Below are 21,954 nucleotides of genomic sequence, written 5' to 3'. Positions count from 1 at the left end.
ATTTGTTCTAACACAATTCATCATGTATTTCCTGCAAAATCTTCAGGTGACAAGAAATCTACCAAAACACCTCACAAAACCAAACTTCTGTGAAATAGTTCCAAATTCTGCTACACATGTGAGCAGGTGCCATCCTCCTCCACAAGAGCCAAAGAAATATGCATGACTGAAGCAGCAACAGAACCAGACACTTGCATTGAATTGCACACTGTAATTGCAGCATATAAGTAAATTCAGTTTGAAATTACAGAAAAAGCCACACAACTACAATAACTAGGCAATGACAACATGTACCCACTAGAAATATAATTAATAGGTTCTACTGAAATTTTAGTGTAAAATTAGGCAATTATGGACTAATCCAAAGGTCAGTTAAGTTAATGAATAATTGTATGGAAAGATGAATATACTCTGTAAGGACTAATGGAAATACCTAAACCATGTAATCAAAAGCTTGCTGTCTCTATGCACAAAATTGCCTTCTCTGATGTTGTGTATTACATTACACATATCTTTCAAACAGAAGAATTACACCTCTTGTTAGATGGTAACTAAAATTTATGGTAATCAGAGTTGTCCCCTGCTGGACACAACGCACAGGCCATCAGCTGGATGGCCCTCACTGGCAAAGCAAGAACCTAAGGTATAGGTCCATAGGTCACCTGCAGCAGGTCTAACACAACCCAATCCATAGCCAATGGCTGTATGGCAATGATATTAAGAACTGTTCTCCTCCAGAGAAAACAATGAGGACACTTTATTAAAAAAAAAAATCTACATAATTTATTCTGTCATGCAAATTTAACATTGGACAATGAAATAAAAAAATTTTCGTGACTTACATTGGCATTTTACCATCTAAATGGACACCGAATGCTACATTTTTTTACTAATATAAATTCTATCCAGTCAAACTTTATTTAGAAAGAAAAATTGGACAATAATACTACATTACCCCTACTAATCATAACACTTAATCCCTCATGATACACTGCCTTAAACAAGAAGATAACCACATTAAAGGAAAGGACTAACAATCTATTTGAGACATCAAATAATTTAATCCAAAGGGGATGTATCCCCTTTGTTCTACCTCAGATTTTTCCTATCCACTAAGTCTGTCTGTCTTCCTTAAAACAAAGAAAAATTGCGGCATATAAATTTAGAAACACAGAATTAGCCATTCACACCTTACCAGACACGAATGCAGTGACACAGAAATGAATTTGACAACCAAGGCAAAAAGAACATGAGTTACACCTGAACAATATTGGAGCTAATCCTGTGAGACAGGATCTGAGCAGTATGAAGCAGCAGTGAAGAAATATTCTGTGTGTATCTCTTCTTCAGACAAAAAAATGGAAAGCGCTTAAAAGTGGTCAAGCAAATAATTAAATATTTTCTGAAGAAATGTAGGTATCTCAGTTTACTCATGTGAGAGAAGAATGTAAGTGGCTATCAAGTCATGTCTTAAACTACACCTACCAGGGATGTGCTTCAAAGGTTAGTTCAAATGACTGCAGCATGGCTGAATCCAATTCAGTGGACATTTCCACACTGCAGAGAGTGTCTCCAATTGTGACACATTTGTACACAACTTTCATTTTGAACTAGATCATTCATCCTGCAACAACTGCGTGGAATCTAACCACACTGGAGCTTCCTGTCGCCCTGAGGTGAGGAGGTTTCTACAACATATTATGAAAGACTAGGCTGGAAAGAGAAAGACACCAGGATGTCTTCTGACCAAAATACTGATTCCTTTAAGAATTTTTGGGATTCAACTGAGATGCTCTGAGTTCTTGTCAGGGAAAAACTTGGCAGAGGCAATCAGAACCAGGAGGAGCTTTGATGACCACACTCTGCTCCTGAACAGCAGCTGCAGCCATTGGTCTATACCTTGAGGCTATCCTGCAGAACCAGAAGTATAAAAGAAGATGTGGATTTTCCCACAAAGAGATGGACAACGAGATCCAGTGGCTGAGCCAGGTGTAGCAGGTTACACTGGGAACAGGAGATCCACTGGCTGGAAGCCAGAGAAACCTCAGACTAGAAATACTGTGTAATATTTCATCAGATTCCTCCTCACCAAGTCTGTATGCAGGAACTTAGTTAAACTGAAGGAGCAAACCTAATAGAGGCGCCAGGGTAAATTCTCCAGTTTTGTTTAGCCTCTTATACATTCTTATATAAGACCAGATTATCTCAACAGATCCTACTGACTGGAAAATCCCCAATTAAAGCATATTTTTGAAACAATTTATTTCCACCATATCCATATCAATGAAATTGCCCTCTTCTTTGAAATAAGTTCTGTTCTGATGAACTCCTGATGACCTTCCTAATCTCTCTTGTTACTTCTATTAGTTCAGTGTTGCTCCATGATTTACCATTTTAGGTTTATATATCTATATATATATATACACATATTTTTTTTACATTGACCTGTAGGCCACTGAATTTTTTACATTGACCTGTAGGCCACTGAACTCACCACACGATTTTCAGTCTTAAATAATGTTTGCATGTGTAAAAATTCAAAATCAGGACTTCTGTGTCAACTTCAGATTAATTCAGTTGCATCTGAATTACTCTGTACAAATTATTGCTATTCAGAGAAATTAAGAAATAAAAGTTAGTGTCATTGTCATCCACCAGCCTTTAAAGGTTCCTGTCAGTGTGTTATAGTAATTTGTAATTCGTACTTGTCTCTGCTGCTCTTTACCAACTAAGTTATGATATTGTTATTTTACTCATGCACATGACCAATTTAGGATGCAGTGCAAGAAAGTTATGCAGGTAATTGAAAAAAGTGCTAGTCTCTTCTATCATAAATGGTACTACAAAAAAGGGGTTTGAGACGATCACTTTTGTTTTTCTGTGAATTCAACACATACGACTCTTTTAGTTTAAATTTATGATAGCCCAAACCAAAGCAACTCACTTTCAAACAGTGCATGTACCTAGTCCATTTAAGTGGTCCTATGTACTAGGTGTTCTGTTTTACCCAGATTAATACAATCTGTCTAGAGCTTCTAAGAAAAAACACCTCATTATTCTCCTGATCCCCTTGTAATCTACTCTGTAGATAGACGACTGTATTCAGAAAAAGAAGTTGAATAAGCTCAACAAGTGCTCACCTGTAAACTTTTCTGTCCAGCTCAAAAAGGCTTGAATTTGCAGCAAAGGTGCTTTTTTTAACATCAGGCAGATTTAAAAAACAGAAAGTTAAAAGTAAATGAAAATTTGTTTCAATTTGCTGAGAGCCTTTTCTTTAACAGTTCAACATAGTTTGAAGGTTTCATTGAAACCGCTGTAAGAAGATTATGTGCAAAGACTATAAGTACTTCTCAATATTTAGGTCTCTTTAAACTTTATACCAACAAAAGAAAATATTAACAAACTTTCAATAAAATAAACTGTATTTTAAACCACTGGGACTGCTGAATAGCAAGTTCTTTGTTGTCACATCATGAACAAAGCACATAAGAGTGAGGATAATAATGAATAAACATCACAGATGTTCAAATGAAACAGTAAATCACTATTATCAAGCCCTAAGAAACCAACATTGTTATGACAGGCTTAACTCTGATCCAGGAATTTATATGAGAGGAAAACGTAGGCTGTATTACATATTTTCCTAACAGATACTTTGAAAAGAAAATATCACTTGACATTTGTACTTGCTGACAGTTGCATTTCAATAGAGCATTTATAATTGCTTTTAAAACATCAGATTACAAATTGAAAGGGAAGATATGGCCAAAATTAAGTTAAGCTTAAAATATACCTTTAGGCATGCTGACCAGCACATACCATTTAAAGAAGTATAAATTGGAAGAAAAGTTACAGTTATGGTGTACTTGTACGGGTAGAACTGAGAAAATAACATTAATTATATTGTCAGTTCTTATGCTCTGCCTATCAATTATCTGTTTATTTGAATTCAACAAGAAAAATGGGTTTGTCAGACATTTAGGACTGCAGTAACTGCTGGGTAAGTACTCTTTCCCTGCACATATCTTGTAGAAAGGCTCACGGCCCAATTTCTGCTACAGAAGAGATATCTCAGACTGACAAATGTAGTCCTTCAAAATACTGACCCATGGAATTAAATCAAGGGCATTGGCCATTCTGATATGCTAGTGCTGAAGGTGAAGAACTGGAGGTAAACAACTTCTTTATGGGAAAGAGTTCCCACACTTTGGTGTGGGAAGTTTGGTGCAATGTCACGGAACAGCTTTTGGGGCAGTATCTTAATAGAATAAACTCTTGGTTGGGCTCAACTTCCAGTGCCTTAGCTTAGGCTTTAGCTCCATTTGTTGCAGCTGAAGCAACTTTATTCATACTCAGCCCAAAGTACTTTGTGTATACATGCATACTAAAAATGATGCAATTTGCATCCTTTTAAAAATATCTGTTGAAAAGGCAGACTGGCTCCTGCAAGATAGTTTTAGAAAAACTGGCAGAGTTAGTGCAGCCTCGTCTACTCTTGAGAAAAAGCATTACTCCTGTGTTTTACTTTGAGCTTCAAGGAAAAATCTTGGGCCAAAACTATAGAGAGGCATCCAAAGAAGCAGAAAAATAGTATTTCCATCCTACTTTGTAGCAGACTTTAAAGAGTGCCAAAGGTCCTAAGCAAGCACCCATGAATTGCAATGCACTACATACCAGAGAATCATGATCTGCAACACATGTCCATTTGAGGTCACTTAAAAGGAAAAAAAAAAGGGGGGGGGAAACCTTTCAAACACCATTTTTCCATGTAGCCTCTGAAAAAAAAAGTCAAGGCTGAAAACAGTTGATTCAGATACATAGATATTCATACCAAAGGTTCCCTTTTATCTGAAATGTCCTGGAACACAGAAAAAAAAAAACAATGCATGTAAGTTACCTCTTCTTCTCACTTCTTATCAACTTATTTATAGATTATAATGTTAATGAGATGCATCCATAGTAATCTACACCCAGTTTTATAATCCCAACCACAGTCTGACAAGCAAAGCAAATTTTTTTTTTTTTTGGCTAGTTCTCCTCCTTTGTTACAAAGTCTTTGAACTGATGAATTAGCATGCATATTCTTTTCTCTCAAACCACTTGATAATTTCTTTCACACCTGAGGTACACTACGATCATTAAGAAACATTCTGAAGACACACAGCTGCACTGGTATCATTTTCATCAATGTCTTTGAAAAACATTTCCATAATTTATCAAGGTTTTAAAAGACACAGGTTAAGAAAAGTATAATCACTGGTTTTTCTACTAGGATAACACAGCAGCCTTCTGAAGATGAGAGATGGGATGAGATCAACATACCTCACACATCATTCAGTGGTGAAGGGGTCTACATGGACTTTAAAAATGTTTAATAGATTTTTTTCCTCCTTTTTGCTAGCCTTTACACTACACATTTTTATATCCTCTAGAATGATAACTTCGTCTTTCATTTAAAAGAAACGCACCCTGAGCAACAGTCAAATACCCTTTATTTATACCTGAAGTGCTGCTTTGTGATTTTTATGAGTATAACCTGTGGAATGGTTCACATTAGTTCTGCATCATTAATGGTGTTGAATTATCACATTGGTTTTCGTTGTTATGGGTACTAATAACACATGTACACAGCTGTACCAAACTGTTGTTTCTTCAGAGGTCTCCAGCTCAATTTTCTAACTCTCCCTTAAAACGCACCTTTTCAACTTCGGGGACTTGAGCAGCTGCCCTGCTCCATCCCACGCGTGAGCCCGATCCCTCTCCCAGCGGCAGGAGCCGGTGCCGTGCGGGGGCTCCGCACGGGTCCCGCGGCCGCGCCGGGTGCCCCGCACCAGCAGCCGCAGGAGCGGCAGCGCCGGCCGCGCTCCCGGGCCCTCTCCCCGCAGCCGCCGGCGGGGACGGGCGGCACCGCGCGGGGAGCTCGGGGCTCCGGGCCGCCCTCGGCACGGGGAGACTTTTCCAGCACCGAGCCGAGCCTGGACTCACCAACCCGCCCAGCGAACAAGTGGGATGCGGCTGAAGTTTTACTTTGCCGGAGCCGGCTCCCGCCGCAGCCGCCCGCGGGAGCCACAGCGGCAGCACCGACACCTTTCTGGTTGAAGTTTGGCGGCGCAACACGCCGCCCCTCCTGCCCCGGCCCCCGCCCGGAGCCCCCCAGCTCAGCCTGGGGCGCAGGTAGCGTGTCCCGGCGGGGGGAGGCGCGGGGCCCGCCGTACTCACCCGCTCCCCAGGCGCACGGTCAGCAGCAGCAGCAGCAGCCGGGCCCCGCGGCGGCGGATCCAGCGGGGCGCGGGGCCCCCCCACGCATCCATGAGCGAGAAGGAGCTCTCCCTTGCCCGAGTTTTCTCCGGAGAGCCTGGGAAATTGCGACCCTACCGATCCCACCGCCCCCCGGCACACGACAGGGAGAGGGAGGGGAGGGGAAGGGGGAAAAAAAATAAAATAAAACACCCAAACAGGTAGAAACCCACTCTGCAAGGACCGAGCAACTCGCCCAATAGGCTCATCAGGTTGCTTCATAAATTATCCTAAAAACTGCTGGACGAATCAATCCCTAGCAGAGGTGGAGCCTCCTTTACTAGAAGGGAAACATGCCTGGGAGAAAGGGTGGCATCGATTTGGTATTTTCCTCCGAAGAGGGAAATGAAATAAACCTTACGTATGTACATATACATGTAAATATAAATAGGCAAAATGTATAAAATGTTAAATACATGTTTATAGCTACGCATATACATTTAAATATTTCTAATTTTGAAGCTACTCAGAGGGCGACTCTCCGAGGGGCAGCCGGTCCGGTCCTCCCAGCCTAGCGAAGACCCGCAACCAGGAGCTGAGACGCCGGGGGATGTGCACGGACACCCGCGGGGACTGCGCGTCTCCACGTCTGGCACGATCGGGATTTTGCGGGGGGCGGCCCTAGCGGCGGGGAAGGGGGCATCCGCCATCCCCTCGTTCGTCCCCGGGAGAGGGAGCCCAGCCCCGCAGCCGCAGTCCCGAGAGCCGTGCTGGAGGCAGGCGGCGTGCCGGGCGCGCAGGGGCAGCCGCGGGAGTTGCGCGCAGGCTCGGCTGCCGCGGGCGGCTCTGCGCGGCCGCGGAGCGCCCCGCGGGGACGGGCGGGAGGCGGCCGATGCGCCGTGCTGCGCTGCGAAATGCGCTAGGGCATGCAAACCGCAAGGGGATGGGGGCTTTTCTTCTTTTTCCCTTCGTGTCTCCTCTCGGCTGCTCCCTCCGGAGACGTAGGCGGGAAGGTAGCCGGACATGCCCCCAGCAAGCCCGCACACACACCCCTGAACCCCAGGCAGAAAAGCGCCGCGGCAGAGACCGCAGGCTCCGCGCTCGCAGGCTTTGACCGGCAGTAAGGGCGAGTGGGCACGTCCCGGCGGGACCAGCGCTTGGATAACGCGTATTTCTCCTCTCGGCTTCAGGCTGTCACCAAGCCAAATCCCCGTCCCCGGCGATGCCCTTGTTCGCAGCTCTCTACAGGGCACTTATAGACTAATCTGTGCACCGAGCTCTCGGTGGAAGTAGCAAACCGTTTTATAGCCATCATCATCATCATCCTCCTTTGAGTCAAGTTGTCACTGTGCAGAAATGTAAATAATCCCCCATCCAGTGGTTCTTCCTATGAAAGGCAGTGTTATGTCTTCTTTACACATCATCATCTGCTTATTATTTTATATATAGAGCGTACTGCTTTAATGGTTAAAGAAACTCACCATGCTTCAGAGAGCTGCAGTACATTAAATGAAAATTCAACAACTTGAAAATTAATAGCCAGTCCTGGGGGTACTGGCAGACGGTAAAGGCACATATTATTGCATGACCTGAGGTCTCTTTACTGGTGGATTAACACAGCAGGCAGCATCCTAGCATGATGGCAAAGGCATGAGCTCAAAGCATTGCATTCATTACAGAGTAAGTGCAGAAGCAGCTCCTCTGCTGCAGCTGGTGGCACTAGCTCCAGGAAGCAGGATTGCTGTCCCTCTCAGCAAGACAATGAGCACAGCCCACCCCCAAGTTCCTTTCTCTCTGGGAAATCCCTCTGCCCTGAAAATGGCCAGGGTCCTTAGGTTTATTATAAATTTATCTGTCAAATCAACTGCATTTTGCAAAATATGCAATAAATGCTTATGTCTTTGCATTCTGATGTTTTTGGAATCATTAAAGCTCTTTACCAGTCTATAAAATTCCACCCTGTCACTGAAAGATATGCAATTAAAGTAAGTACTGCAAAAATGTGACATAAGAAGTTTAAACATACTTACAGGATTCCAAGACATCTTCTTTCTACATGAGCAGTTTGGAGCATCTACTTAAAAACTTAATTTCACCCCTGTGATGATCCAGCAGCTTGCTAACAGTGAAAGAGGTGGAAGATTACAGCTAAAATAACATGTAGCATGAATAGGAGAAAATGGAATTTTTCATTTGATTTCAGGGTTGAGAACACTAAGGCATATAGAAGTACTGTTAAAAAAATTAAAAGCAGCGCCAATGCTATTTCTCAAATGAGACAAAACTAAGGATGACATCTGGACAAGCTGGTTTCAGGTTAAGGATGACATCTGGACAAGCTGGTTTCAGGTAGTGAAATTTTTCAGGTAGTGAATTTTTCTTGTACTTTCATGTAAATAGAAATCCATCCCTCTAAAACCTAGAGAAGAAATTATTCCATAATTAAGTAAAATACTAGATGAGAAATAGGTATAAAAGTTTTGAAAAGCAAACAGGGAACAGAAAATAACAAAAAAAACTTTTACCATCAGAAGAATACATGAAGGGAAAAAAATCAACTCAGATTTTCTGTATTCCTGAAGAAAATAAAAGAAGCAATAAACGAATTTTAAAACTGCAAAATAGAAAAGAGAATATCAAAGAAAAGCTGGGGAAATCACCTAGTTGGGTGTCAAAAGAAGGAGATATTGATACAGGACAAAACACTAAAAGACAGTGAGTTAGTTACTAAGACCTGCAGATATTTCTCCTGGGCCTGGTACTGGCACACCTAACCTAACAACAGTATTTAAATTCTCAGTTAAAAACACCTTCTGATGCTGGAAGTAAGAAGGCCATCTTTATAAAAAAAACAACAACCAAGATGAAGAAACAAGTTAATCATGTCTCTTCAAACCTGCTAGGCATCATTTCAGAATCATCAAATTAACCAAAGTTAAGCAAAACTGCAGGATTCACATCACTACTATTACTAAGGAGGAACAAACCAGAATAGCTTCTGCAATGGAAAATCACATCTCTATCTTCTACAGTCATATTTAATGAATCTATCAATAGAAGAACAGAGCTTCATAATTCACTGTCTTTCAAAACCATTTTAGGTCTATCAGGAATTTGTTAAAGAAGATGCATAGCTCTGGGGTCAGTAGGAAAGTAAGGCCATCTTTCAGAAACTGCTTGAGACTACTGTCAGCAATTAACTTTCCATGTTAAAAAGTTGAGTTCTTACAAGTCTGGTCTTGAGACTATTGTATTTAACTGATTACTTACTGAACCAATGGTTTCAAAGAGAAGAAACCCAAAAACTCTCAGATGAAAGTTTCAAATTGGTCAAGTCTATAGAAAAAAAAGTGAATACATTGTTAAATCATCACAGTGTAGAATATCAATTATAAAATGGGAAGTGATAACATGCTGACAAATGGAAAAACAAAAATAATTCATGGGTTGAATTTGGTAAAGATTGTAAGTACCTAAATGTAACATCACATCTCAGCTGTCAGCTCTGCTGCTGCCTGGTAGTAGAAAATCCAGAGAAGACATATATTCATAATTAACTGAAATTTCTCCAGGACTGTAGAGAAATACCCATACAAACAGGAGGAGCACCAATTTGAGCAGCCCAGCACCTAAACTCTGCCCAAACTCACTGGAAAACTTTCTCTACTCTTCAGATTTAAGGAGTGCAAGATAGGATAATCCAAGGTAAAAGACCTCTAAAACACAGCCAGGTGAGATCACTGGCTCCCTAATTTCTTAAAAGTGTAATTATTGATTTGGATTCCATAATAATACACCTAAGCTCATGCACTATAAAAGGAGCAAAGGCACTTAGCACAAACTCTTGATTTCCAGTCTGGAAGGCACTTACTCAACCACAAGGTACCTACAATGTGATTCATCTTAAAAGGACATGAGAAAGAATTTTCGTTATTAAAGCTGAAGTCCAAATAGAAGGAGGAGGAAAAAAATCTGCCACATTAATATATAAAAAGCAAATATCACTGTATTTTTCACCTGGGAGGCTTCACACTTAGTATTGAAGAGCATTTTGATTCTTCACAATTCAATTGCTCAGGACCACAGAGGAACTTAAAAACACTCACATGTGATTTTACTGAGCTGACATCCTACATCTGCTGAATTTCTCTTGGATAGAGAGAAACATCTATCCTGATATATAGAGAGGAGCATATGAGAATTGATGCATGGTTTGTATGCCTGCATACCATTTTGAGTACATAAGAGCTTTGAAAACCTAGACTTAGTGGATGGCCCATCTTTGTTCACTGTGCTTGAGGGAAGTTAATGGCTCTCATGTGGTTGTGTAAGGAGCACTTACCTGCTGAAAGCAAAGTTATCCAGCGTGTAGAGAGGGAAGAACAAATTATTGTGGTGTTCTGTCCTCCACCAAAAAACAGCATATAGAACAGCAGGAGCTCAAGGACCACTGCAGTCATGTCTTCAAAAGCCAGGTTTACATAACAATATTTTGATGAAATTGCATATGCAGACCTTAACTGTGCATTCACAAAACAGTTTCCTTTGTGCACCTCTATCACTGTAGGACATGAAATAAAACGATGCGGACATGCAACTCTCCAAGGCAAAAAAGAGAGTGTTTCATTTCTGACTCCAACATTTATAGATTTCCAAAAGAGATAGTAGATTGGAGCATGACAGTGCCACCTCTCCAATGACACTGGACAAACCAACAGTCCATCAAATTTTTCTTCCTCCATAAAAGAATGCAAAACAATAAGTTACTTACATAAAGTGCATAAAGTTACATAAAGTTCGTTACAGGAAGGTAAACGTCAGAAGGCTTAGAAAAACTTAAAAAAAGAGGGCAACACACCTCACACTTTAGTTTTATAGTGTCAGAGAATACTTTAGGTTGGAAGAGACCTTTAAAAGTAATCTAGTTCAGTCTCCCTGTCATGGGCAGGGACAATTTCAAAATGTACACACATATCATTTGTGTGCTTGTATTTGAGTGAGCACAAACATAAGAACAGAGTCAAGTGCATGGTACTGAAAACCTGCAACCCAAATGAAAACAGTTCCATTCTTCTTAGGGAAGTTCAGAAAATGTGGCTTTAAATATGCATCGTCATGGTTAATCCTACCTGAATGTTTACTCTAATATAAACTTAAAGAGCTATCTTAAACAGCATAATAGCCTAGTGCTACAATAAATGTAAAGAACATCTCAAAAAATAAAGAAAACTAATGAAAACATTTTGGTATAGGCCTTTTTAAAGGGGCCTTAAGACTTGATGGTGGTGGATATCCCCAGGAGGAGAAGAGAAAGATGCAGAAATGTAACTTCAGTGCAGCTTGCATATTGTGATTTGAACCACAAAATAATTGCTTTCAGTGAAACAATCAACATCTTAATGGAAAATAAATTATAAAATTCTCACTTTTCATAACTAAATACTATTTTAATTAGGATTTCATCTCTGATACATTGATTCAACTACTCACTTTACTCATTAAAATTATTATGAACACACACATCTTCAGTTGCACTTAAAAATTAAGCAGGGGAAGTAATCTCAAGTAGAGAAAAAGTGATGAAGAAAGAAGACAGCACCTATCTTTGCATCTGGGGAAGGAGAAGTGTTGCAGTATATAAGATGATATTCCTTTACATTTAGCATGTTACACTTCCTCTCCATTTAAGTTAAGATGAAATGAAAAACAAATTGAAGTGTAAACAGATCTGTGGTAACTAGGCTGGAGTGCCTAGGTACAGAAAGATAACTTCAAACCACAAACATTCCCCTGGTCTATTACTATTGTCATTGCCTTTCACTAGACCTTCAAGTATTCTCAACACAAGCCAATAAACAGCAAATAAATACTTTTTGATCTTTCCTGTTTTACAAGGCATATGCCCACTATCCTTAACTCTTCTTCACCCTAAGAGCACATTTTTAACTTTGCTTCTCCTTCTCCTATCAGACAATTTCCCAGTAAACAGAGACTAGGACTCTGGATTTCTCAGGAGCCTGGATTTACCATCTGTTAAAATACATCCTTGAAAGCAGCCAGCTTTTGAGGGAACATGGTGACCAGTGGGAAGAGGGCTGCTTCCAAGTGTGAGGCACATGTATGATGCAGACAAGGCAAGGAGTCTTACAGGGGACTTGTACACCAAGGTGCATACTAGTTAATTTAGGAAGTTAAATCCAGCTTGGATAGCCCCAGAGTCATGTGCAGGAAGTGGGCGCTATTCAAACTCATCTCCAGTCTGTGCTCTCTTTTCCCTGTCAAGGAAGTGACACAGTTCAACCAGTGGACCCCAGTGGCACAAATGTACAAGGAGTGCACAGTTTACATTTGCACTGCAATGCAAATGAGGAGCATTCAATTTAAAAGTGGGCCATGAGGTACATGAAGGTGCTTGCAGCATCTTTCTGAATGTGCTTACCAGGGCTGCTGGAATGTACTGTGCTCCAGCACAGTAATGGGTCATCTGTCTATGGAACTAGCTTGGCACTCATCTAAAGTAAATCCCCTCCAAACCACACTGTGGCTGCTGGGTTCTCAGTACAGTGGATTGTCTCTGAAGATCTGCTTTTATTTTACTCCAGTATTTGCCAGTGTAGCCAAAGGCACAGTAAATTATTAGAGGACTAGCACCCTGGCATGAATCATGGCAAAACAGCATGCCAATGTATGTTTGGTGTATGCTCACCCATACTTTGAAACCCCATAGCAAAGAAATCTTTCCTTTTTTCTGATTTCTCTTGTCTCCATCTAGGACAAAAATCCCCTTCAAATGGTTAAGAATAAGAAGAATTTCATGGCTTCTAGGATGCTCTAGGGAGAATACTATTTGATTATCTGTCTGGTCTTATTTTGTTAGAGGCTAACAGGGCAGCTGTTCTACCTGACTACTGTGAGCACTTACTGTTCCAGCCAGATCAGGAGGACAAAGACATGTGAAAATGAAAAATAATGGGGCAGGTAAAGACTGTGGTCTGTACTTTTTCCAGTTTCAAAAAGATTCAGTTGATACTTGCCCCAGCCTTTGTTGAAAGTTGAAAGTGGCTTTTCAGTAGACCCTATCCTGAGTAATCCTCCTTAGAGTATAAGAAGTTTTTTAATCTGCAAAGCACAAGAGATAAAAAGGTCTCTTCAGAAGGCTGGTCTGTCTAATAATTGGAAAACATTTTCTCCAGAATGACAATTTAACTCTTGGTAACAGTATCCCATAGCAAATCTAAAGGAAGAGCAAAGTAATTCTGTCCAGAACATTAACACTCTGCCTGCAATATATTATGTCACTTGCTCAACTTCTACAACTGCTATTAATTGACCTCTAGGTCTCTCAATTGTAACAGAAGTCTCAGATATTTAGAGATTGCTTTTTAGTATAATAGATTGTATTTTGCCTCCTTTTACATTCTCTAAAGTTTCACTAAATTTATCTTTTGCATCTCCATTTTTCTTAAGATTCCTCTTCCATCTTCCAGTTATTGGTTACTATACTACATTTTATGAAACAAGTGTTTAGTAACCCAATTGAATACATCACAGTCATAAGTGTCTCCTGTGCTTACAAGAGAAATAAGCAGAGATCTGTCTGAACTTCGAATTATTTTAATTGTTATTGGATATTCACTACATAATCAGATAGAACTGCCTTACAATATACCTTGGTGTAAACTCAGCAGCCAGGTAAATAGATTTATTTACATTTGTAGGATCATGTCAGAATACATTGTGTAAAACCAGCATTCCTCCCTAGTTTAATTATTGAGACAAAAATAGTCTATTATGACAGGTCCTCACTAGATTGTGTAAGGTAAATACTGTTTATTATGAAAAAATAATTTGTGGATAATATCAAACATATAGACATTTAACAGCATTGGCATAGCATGGAGGTTAAAGAATACATGCATATTACACTGAGTCATAACTCACAAGTCTGACAATATTTTAAATACATATTTCATGGTATGTTTTCAAAACTAATTCATTGCATCATCAGTATGATGAAAGTGCTTTGATTTTTATATTTTTTAAATGTGTCCCAGAGAAGAATAATTTTCCCTCTCAAACAATACCAGAAAATAGGACTAGAAGACCCTTAGTCTTAGGTCTGTTGCTCCTAGACAAACTCTTTTTTCTGTGGTTGTCTTTAATCACAGACTTGCATATTCTAGCATTTGCATATGATGAAAACTCATCATTCTAGCATGACAAAAAATGTTGCTGTGCAGAGATAATTCTAGTGAATAACAGAGAAATCATCTATTTTTGAAAGTGGACACATTATCCTGTGGTTTATCATATGCTCTCAGGAAGGCCATTATCAGTTATGATTATCAATACCAACTCACCCTTTTGATTGGAGACTGATGAAACAGCTGCTTTGATTTGCATCATTGATGACTATTCTTAAGAATGATCCTCTTCTGGAGTAAATCAACCATTCTCTTGAAAGTATCTCCTAAAATAATACTACTGACAGGACTGGTGATACTTATCTTCTGCTTCAGCTATGTTGCAAATGATACTCTGTATGTCAGAGTCTTTGATTTCCCTAATAGCTAAAATAGTTAAAAGCATCGCATGTTTTTGCAAAGATTCACCTCAGTGAATTAGCCATGTAAAACAGCTTTATTTAGTCTGATTTAATAAAATAAAATGCAATTTAATTTTCTCATCTATTTTGTTTCATATCTCCTTTACTTTAAATTATTTCTTCTAAAGTACTAATTCCCCCCCCCCCCCCCCCCCCATTAAATTCTCCTTAGCTTCTGGAAAAATATTGTCCATCCAGAGACCCACCTTTACTTTTTTAGGAAGTATTGCAAAGGCTGTACAAATGGAAGTTTGGAAATGGAAAGTATGTTAATAGCTGCCAGTCCCAGTGTGCCACAGGCTTATGACAGGTGGTGAGCAGAAGCTTCCATTTGTACAGTTTGCCAGTGTCCCAGAGCTGAGGAATTTCCATGATCTATCTTCCATATATCTTTATCATAGCATGCAGTGTTAGGCACCACAACGTAAAAAAGACATAAAGCTATTAGAGGGCATCAAAACATGGCCATGAGGATGATGAAGGGTCTGGAGGGGAAGCTGTATGAGGAGCAGCTGAGGTCACTTGGCCTGTTTAGCCTGGAAAAGAAGAGACTGAGGGAAAACCTCATTGCAATCTACAGCTTCCTCACAAGGGGAAGAGGAGGGGCAGGCACTGATCTCCTCTCTGGTGACCAGTGACATGACCCAAGGGAATGGCCTGAAGCTGAGCCAGGGGAAAATTAGTTTAGATAAAGGAAAAGGTTCCTCACCCAGAGGGTGGTTGTCCTCTGGAACAGGCTCCCAGGGAAGTGGTCACAGCACCAGCCTGACAGAGTTTCAGAGGTGTTTGGTGAGTGAATGCTCTCAGGCACAGGGTGTAACTTCTGGGGATGCCCTCTGCAGGGCCAGTTGGACTTGATGATCCTTGTGGGCCCCTTCCAACTCATGATATTCTATGACAGTTCCTGCTTCCTTCCAGATCAATACCAGAATCTGGATACCTATTTACAGTAGAATTTGCAGCTCTTCCTGCATCACACTGTTTCTGCAATGAAAAGATTATTTTCAGAGGACTACATTCCTACTTCCATTTTTCCAGCTTGAATCTTTTTCACCCCAGACATTTCTCAAAGTTGCCACTGTAGTATCAAAGACTTTGTACAATTTCTTAAAATATCTCATTAAATTTCTGAGCTAGTTGCACAAAGTCCACTTAGTTAAAAGTGTAGGGTTTGAATGAAAAATCATATTAAAAAAAAAACCAACAAAAAAAGAAAGGTATAAAGGCATTCACTCTTTTCAGTGTTGTTGTTCTGCAAAGCCTGTGTCCATCATGAACCTTGCTTGGCTTTGCTAGTTCCACAAATTGCTTCCAGTAGATTTTTACGTTGCCATCTGATAAAGTCCTGCCTCCAGGTTTTGACATTTATAGCCTGGTTATAAGCATTACCTGAAGTCCAGCTGTGCTCTCTTGGGAAATCATGGCAAGAATGGGAAACTTATCCTTTGCCCATCGCTGTTGTAGCTCCACATGCTGGGTTTGTAACAAAATAGGATCTGCCCATTGTAAGAAATGGTTGTTGCTTAGGAATGGTATTCTCCAACTCAGCATTTTTACTAAATGCTTCCCTTCCCACCCCCCTCGTGGGCTGAGATAAGAGCAAATAACTGGAAACAGCAGTGAGGTGAGAAAGGAAACAGTAGCAGCAGCAATAGCAATGAAAAAAAGGTGTAAGAAAAATAAACATTTGGGAGCATGGAAAGCTCCCAACAATAAACAAAAACCAGACCACTCCATGGCCACACTGTTTACTCAAATGGAGGATCCCCTTCTCCTGGGAAGGGAGAGAGTCTCTTTCCCCCGAGGCAGCTAGGTGATGTGGTATCAAAACACATCAGGGCCCTGGCCATACTCTCCCCTAGCTCCTGCAAAAAATTATCCCCATCCTGGCCAGAACCAAGGCCTGAATGTTGCACCAATGGAAAAAGCACATTCCTGCTACCTCTTGGCTTTGGGTCATAGGCACATTGTGCCAAGCAGTAGTCCATGTGTAAGCCCAGATAAAGTGAATCATGGCTGTACAAAACACAGGGATTGCCAGAGCCTACTGCAAATGCAAAATACTCTTCAATAGCAGTGGTGTAGTCCCCAGTCAAATTTGGTATCACAGAACAATTTTGTCATGGTGAGTAAAAACTAACTGCCTTTAAGAAGGAAAGCAACTTGCATTTCCAGGATGATGAAGACTTTTGCTAGCAGCAGGTATTCTGGCTGGAACCCATGTGAATGTGTTAGCCAGGAGCACCTATTTCTTGTTTGGACTCAAAATAAGCTGCCCATTCACAAGTATACAACTCTTCAAGATGTGTGACAACTTGTGACCTTACACACTGCACCTGTTGAGGACAGATGAGTTAATAATCCTGTTCAAGCCATTGGTGATTAAGAATGTATTGAAAATAAATCCAAAGATTAAATTGCATCTAAATAGAGTTTGGATAACATAAAATGGCAGGATGTGTTAGTCGATGTACCTAATGTAATCTTACCTTACATCTGTTAGTGTTCAGTGCTGTTTTTATTTAGAGATGTTTCAAGATAGCACAATAAGCTTTTATCCTCTAAGAACGCTCCCTGAAATAACATCAAATTCTCCTTGGAGAAGCAGTCTGGTTAAAAAAAAAAGAAATCACTATACTGAAACAATCTTGCTTTTTTAATCTATATGTAGGGGGAAAAAAAGTAACATTTTAAGAAGTCATCTGTATGGTTTACTGGTACGTGTGCTTGGAAAGCAAAGTACTTAAGTCCAAGTTATAGATTATCTTCAGGCTGGCACAACTTGATCTCAGTAATATCAATGTCTACAAATTGAAAGATAGTCCTGAGAACAGGCTGAATTTTTTCAGTAACCAAGTGCTAATCTAAAATTAAACGGATGTATTATCCTAAATCATTCAAGCTACCACATTTCTTTATTAACACACATGACCTAGCTCTCTGTTGCAGTGGTCCTGTTGTCTCAGCTATAAGTACAGAGTCATGACTACATTGCTGGAGCATTTCTGGAATAAACAGGTTTGAAAAAGTAAAGTAACTACTATATGTTGTCATCTTATTGCAAAGCTCCCATACCTTCTCAGTGATTTCTTACAGGCATCTCCTCACAGCACTGACATCTTTGTCTTCCCAGCACAACCAACAACCTCCATGTCTCTCCTCACCCAGCTAACCCACTCTTTTGTAGCACTTGGCTCCTTATTGGACACAGCTGTGGCCTGTTAAGGGCAGGCCTGTTCCTAATCTTTGGTGATTAGCACAGCTGCAACTCCTCACTCAGGGGTGAGATTGCCTTCTGCACTATTCTCTTATATTCTATCCCCCCACAACTATGCACACAAGCACTACTCTCACATTGTAAATTGTGATGGTGGCTTTTAACAGTAATTTTCCTACAGAGTAAGAGAAAATCATACTTCCTCCTGGGTTGCAGGGGATGCCTGCTTGGTCTACCAAGGGAGAAGACTGGTTGTCCTGAGGATAGCTGGCCTCTCTGTTAAAGACTGAGGTAAAGAAGGCATTAAGTACCTCATCCTTGGTGACAAGTGTGGAGTACCTAAGTACCTCATGCCTTTTCCTATCCTTGGTGACCATGTTGCCCTCCACATCCAATAAAAAGATGTAGATATTCTTTTTCCCTTCTTTTGTCATTAATATATTCATAAAACCAATCTTTATTAACTTTCACAGCAGTAGCCAGATTGAGTTCTAGTTGAGCTTTTGCCTTTCTAATTTTCCCTCTACATGACCTAGCAACATCCTTTTACTCTTCCTGGGTTGCCTTCCCCCTTCTTCCAAAAGTCATAAATTCTCTTTATTTCCTATTGAGTTACAGCAACAGCCCTCTGTTCAACCAGGCCACTCTTCTTCCATGATGGCTTGTGTTTTGGCACATAGGGACAGCCTGGTCCTGCACCTTTAAGATTTACTTTTGAAAGTATGTCCCACCTTCCTGGATCTCTTTGTTGTTAAGGTCTGTTTCCCAAGGGACTCTCTGAACCATGAACATGTCAATGACCATCCTGTGCAAGTGCAACGCAGAGCTGTTGCTGACCGCTTTTCTTACTTCATCAAGAATTGAGAGCTCTCTCATTTCATGGTCTCTGTGTCAGATACAACCCCAACCACCAGCCCCTCTCTGCTTGTGAGCAGCAGGTCTAACGGAGTCCCACCCCAGTAGGCTAACTCACACACTGTGTCAGGAAATTACCTTCCACATGCTCCAGGAACCTCCTAGGCTGCCTCCACTCCACTGTGTTGAGTTTCCAGAAGACTTCCAGCATGTTAAGTCTCCCACAAGAGCAAGGGCTAGCAATCATGAAACATCAGCCAGCTGCTCATAGAATACTTCACCTGTCTCTTCATCCTGGTAGTTTATAACTACACTACGCTTTATAAGCACACCATGTCTTCACCAAGTCTGAAAAAATTGTGAAAAATTCCAAGCAAAGCAGAGGTTAAGTGCATTTGCTTTGGATTTACCATGGTTGCATTTGTCAAACAGACAAGTTGAAAGCAAGCAGCACTTAGCACTCATTCAAGAACTACAGGAGGTAGGAGATGAGGTATGTTGGTTTAATGATCAATTTGCAATGTGGCTCTCAATCAGAATTTTCGCTTTGAACAGCACCCTGAACATTTGGTTGCTGGACTAAGAGATTTGATGGTTGGTACCTGAAGGTCTCAAGAAGGGTTGACTTTTCAGAGCTGATTCCTCAGAATACCAGGGGAGTGTTCTGCCATGAGGTCTTGGTGACGCTATTTTTCCATCGGTTGCTATAAGTTTTACTACCTTTTAATGCCTTTAAAACTTTAATTAAATACTTTTGAACTCCTTGCCAGATTCAAATACCCTTTTGAAAAATCAGCTTTGTTTTTATAGGTCTTTATTGTAGTGTAGCCAGTCCACAGATTTCACTAAGGAATTCCAAATAATATTTTAAATATGTAACTGTCAAAATGTCTGATCCTGAATGGGAGAGGGTTGGGTATCCAGCATGTTGGTCTGCCCTCGTTCTGTTGCCAACCTGCTTAAGGTGGTGTAAATACCTATGCAAAACATAAATGGATTGAAACTGTTAAGTCTGTCATCAGAATTAAATCATGGTTATAATAACAACAAGCTAGAATCAATGAGTTAAAAACAGCATCCCAGTCCTACCTACCAATGAATTTTTCACATGCAATGCACTCAAACAGAATTTCTCCACAGTTAATCCTACACAGTTTTGACAATGTGCAAAGTGCACTAAAGATTTGAGTTCAAATGTTCAAATCTGCCCTCAGCTCCCGAAGCTACTAACTCATACTGACAAGTTATTAACACCTAAAGTAACACACTGTAAACTTTTTAAAATTCCTACTCCATTTCTAGTGACTGAAATCCCTCCTCTGGTAAAGCAATTTCCATAACAGTGATACTGCCATAACTAGTAGATATTTAATAGTAAGTAGTTACCAAAACATATCAGTATACAAATAGATGTGCCCATAGAGCATTCCTCTTTGTGGCATGAACCCTTGAGTTACTCTTGAATGAGGCTGTGTGCTTGACTGGATTGTGCTAGTATAATGCTACATTACTGGGAAAGAACAGCTCCAGGCTTTTGAAGAAAAACAGTGCCCTCCAAAAATTCAAGCACAAGCTGCAGAATGGGCCTTAAAAGTGAAGAGCAGGATGGAATCAGAACTCTTAGGGCAACAGACCAGGGTAGAACTAGATGTAGAGATAACAAAGGCAGCAAAATTCAAGTATCTAAGACATGGAAAACACACCATATATACTAAAACCTAACGACAACACAGAATTTGCAGACCATTGAAGAAAGAGCAAGTAAGTTAATTAGCAAACACATAAATATAACACCAAGTGAAACCAGAAATGATGAGAAAGAAGTTCTACTATAACCACCATTTTCCTATCAGTGAAGCAGCTCAGATGCTGGATCCACAGTATAGCCACGCTCCCCTATTATCTATTATATTCTGCTTAACAGTAAGTCCATCTATATGCTGACCCAGAATAATAAAGGTGTGTGTAAAAGAGACTAGGAAATCTGTGTTCAACAATTGTATTTTAAATGAGAAATTCTTTCAATTGGCTAATTTCGACTGTATGTGAATAATTGTAGCTAGATTGGTAATATAAAATTTGATTAGATTTCTAATACTCTAATTGGACTAACAATAAATTCCCAAGTTTGCATGAGGTGTGTGTTTCATTAGCCCAGATGCACTACACAAAGAATTTGGTCTGCTACCTTGAAACTGTATTTGACTGTATTTGAATGCACTGCTCTTTAAAGTTATATGGCATATCTCATGTATTATTTATTCTTCTTTGCATATTCATCCAATGTAATGATAGACAAATTAATAGGACAGCTCTTCTTTTAACCAAAGGCTGTGCATATATGAAGGCCTTGTGACTAGGTATGTTTCATCACTTTTGATGCCATGACAATCCAAATGAGAATAATGGGAATTCTGCCACAGGCTGTCCTAACTCCCTGATGCTCTGGAAACAAGCAGGGACAGCACAGGTAAAGGCACAAGCTGCAGCAAGGGAGGAGCAGAAGCCTTCACAGCACTAGCGAGCTGCCAGCACTGAGTGGTTCTTCTAAATCACAGAGTTAGAAGCCCCGTGTCACACACAGAGAAGTTACCTGTACCCTAAATTCACTCATACTGACACTCCTTGACTTCCTGTCCATCTCTGGAATGCCTGCATGCTCTAGTTGCTGCAAATGCAGAAAATATGTAATCCCATCTTGGTGCAAGTCTGGCTGGAATGTTTGTCTTTTCCACCTACAGTTCCTCTTCCAATGCTCCTGTGAAGTACCTGAGATCAAACTCTTCCTTTTGCACAGAAAGTCCTACTCCCTCCTGTCTGCAGGAGACTTCTATTTAACATTACATTTCTGAGAGTTTTCTGTGAGGAAATAACACTGGAAAAATATTCCTCAGATGTTTGATGTTTGGGTATAATTATAATTTTTCACTAGTAGATACTGCATACTACATAAAATGACATAAAACAAGTATTTTTTTAAACAAGTATTTATAAATTAGTGAAAAATGCTCATGAATAGAACTTCTGAAATCCCTTATAA

At 40.3% G+C, this 21,954-nt stretch overlaps 1 protein-coding gene across 3 annotated transcripts in view; it reads right to left on the bottom strand.

Moving 5' to 3' along the window:
• The window catches only part of GABRG1 (gamma-aminobutyric acid type A receptor subunit gamma1), a 60,588-nt gene extending 52,766 nt beyond the window's left edge, over positions 1-7,822 (bottom strand). For 2 of the 3 annotated variants that reach the window (XR_011680018.1, XM_071432456.1), the window contains exon 1: positions 6,220-6,801. Coding sequence is in view for 1 of the 3 variants with exons in the window: in XM_071432456.1 (XP_071288557.1) it covers positions 6,220-6,311 (92 nt within the window). In the remaining 2 variants the exon portion in view is untranslated. Of the gene's footprint in view, positions 1-6,219; positions 6,802-7,718 lie in introns of those variants that run through there. The other variant, XM_071432457.1, reaches the window with a different exon arrangement.
• Positions 7,823-21,954: the final 14,132 nt, after the last annotated feature.

This window comes from Agelaius tricolor, unplaced genomic scaffold (genome assembly GCF_023055355.1).
Source record: "Agelaius tricolor isolate 1412-34295 unplaced genomic scaffold, bAgeTri1.0.p SCAF_8, whole genome shotgun sequence".
In the NCBI taxonomy this organism is placed as follows: Eukaryota; Metazoa; Chordata; class Aves; order Passeriformes; family Icteridae; genus Agelaius; species Agelaius tricolor.
This window is presented reverse-complemented; position numbering and strand designations above follow the sequence as displayed.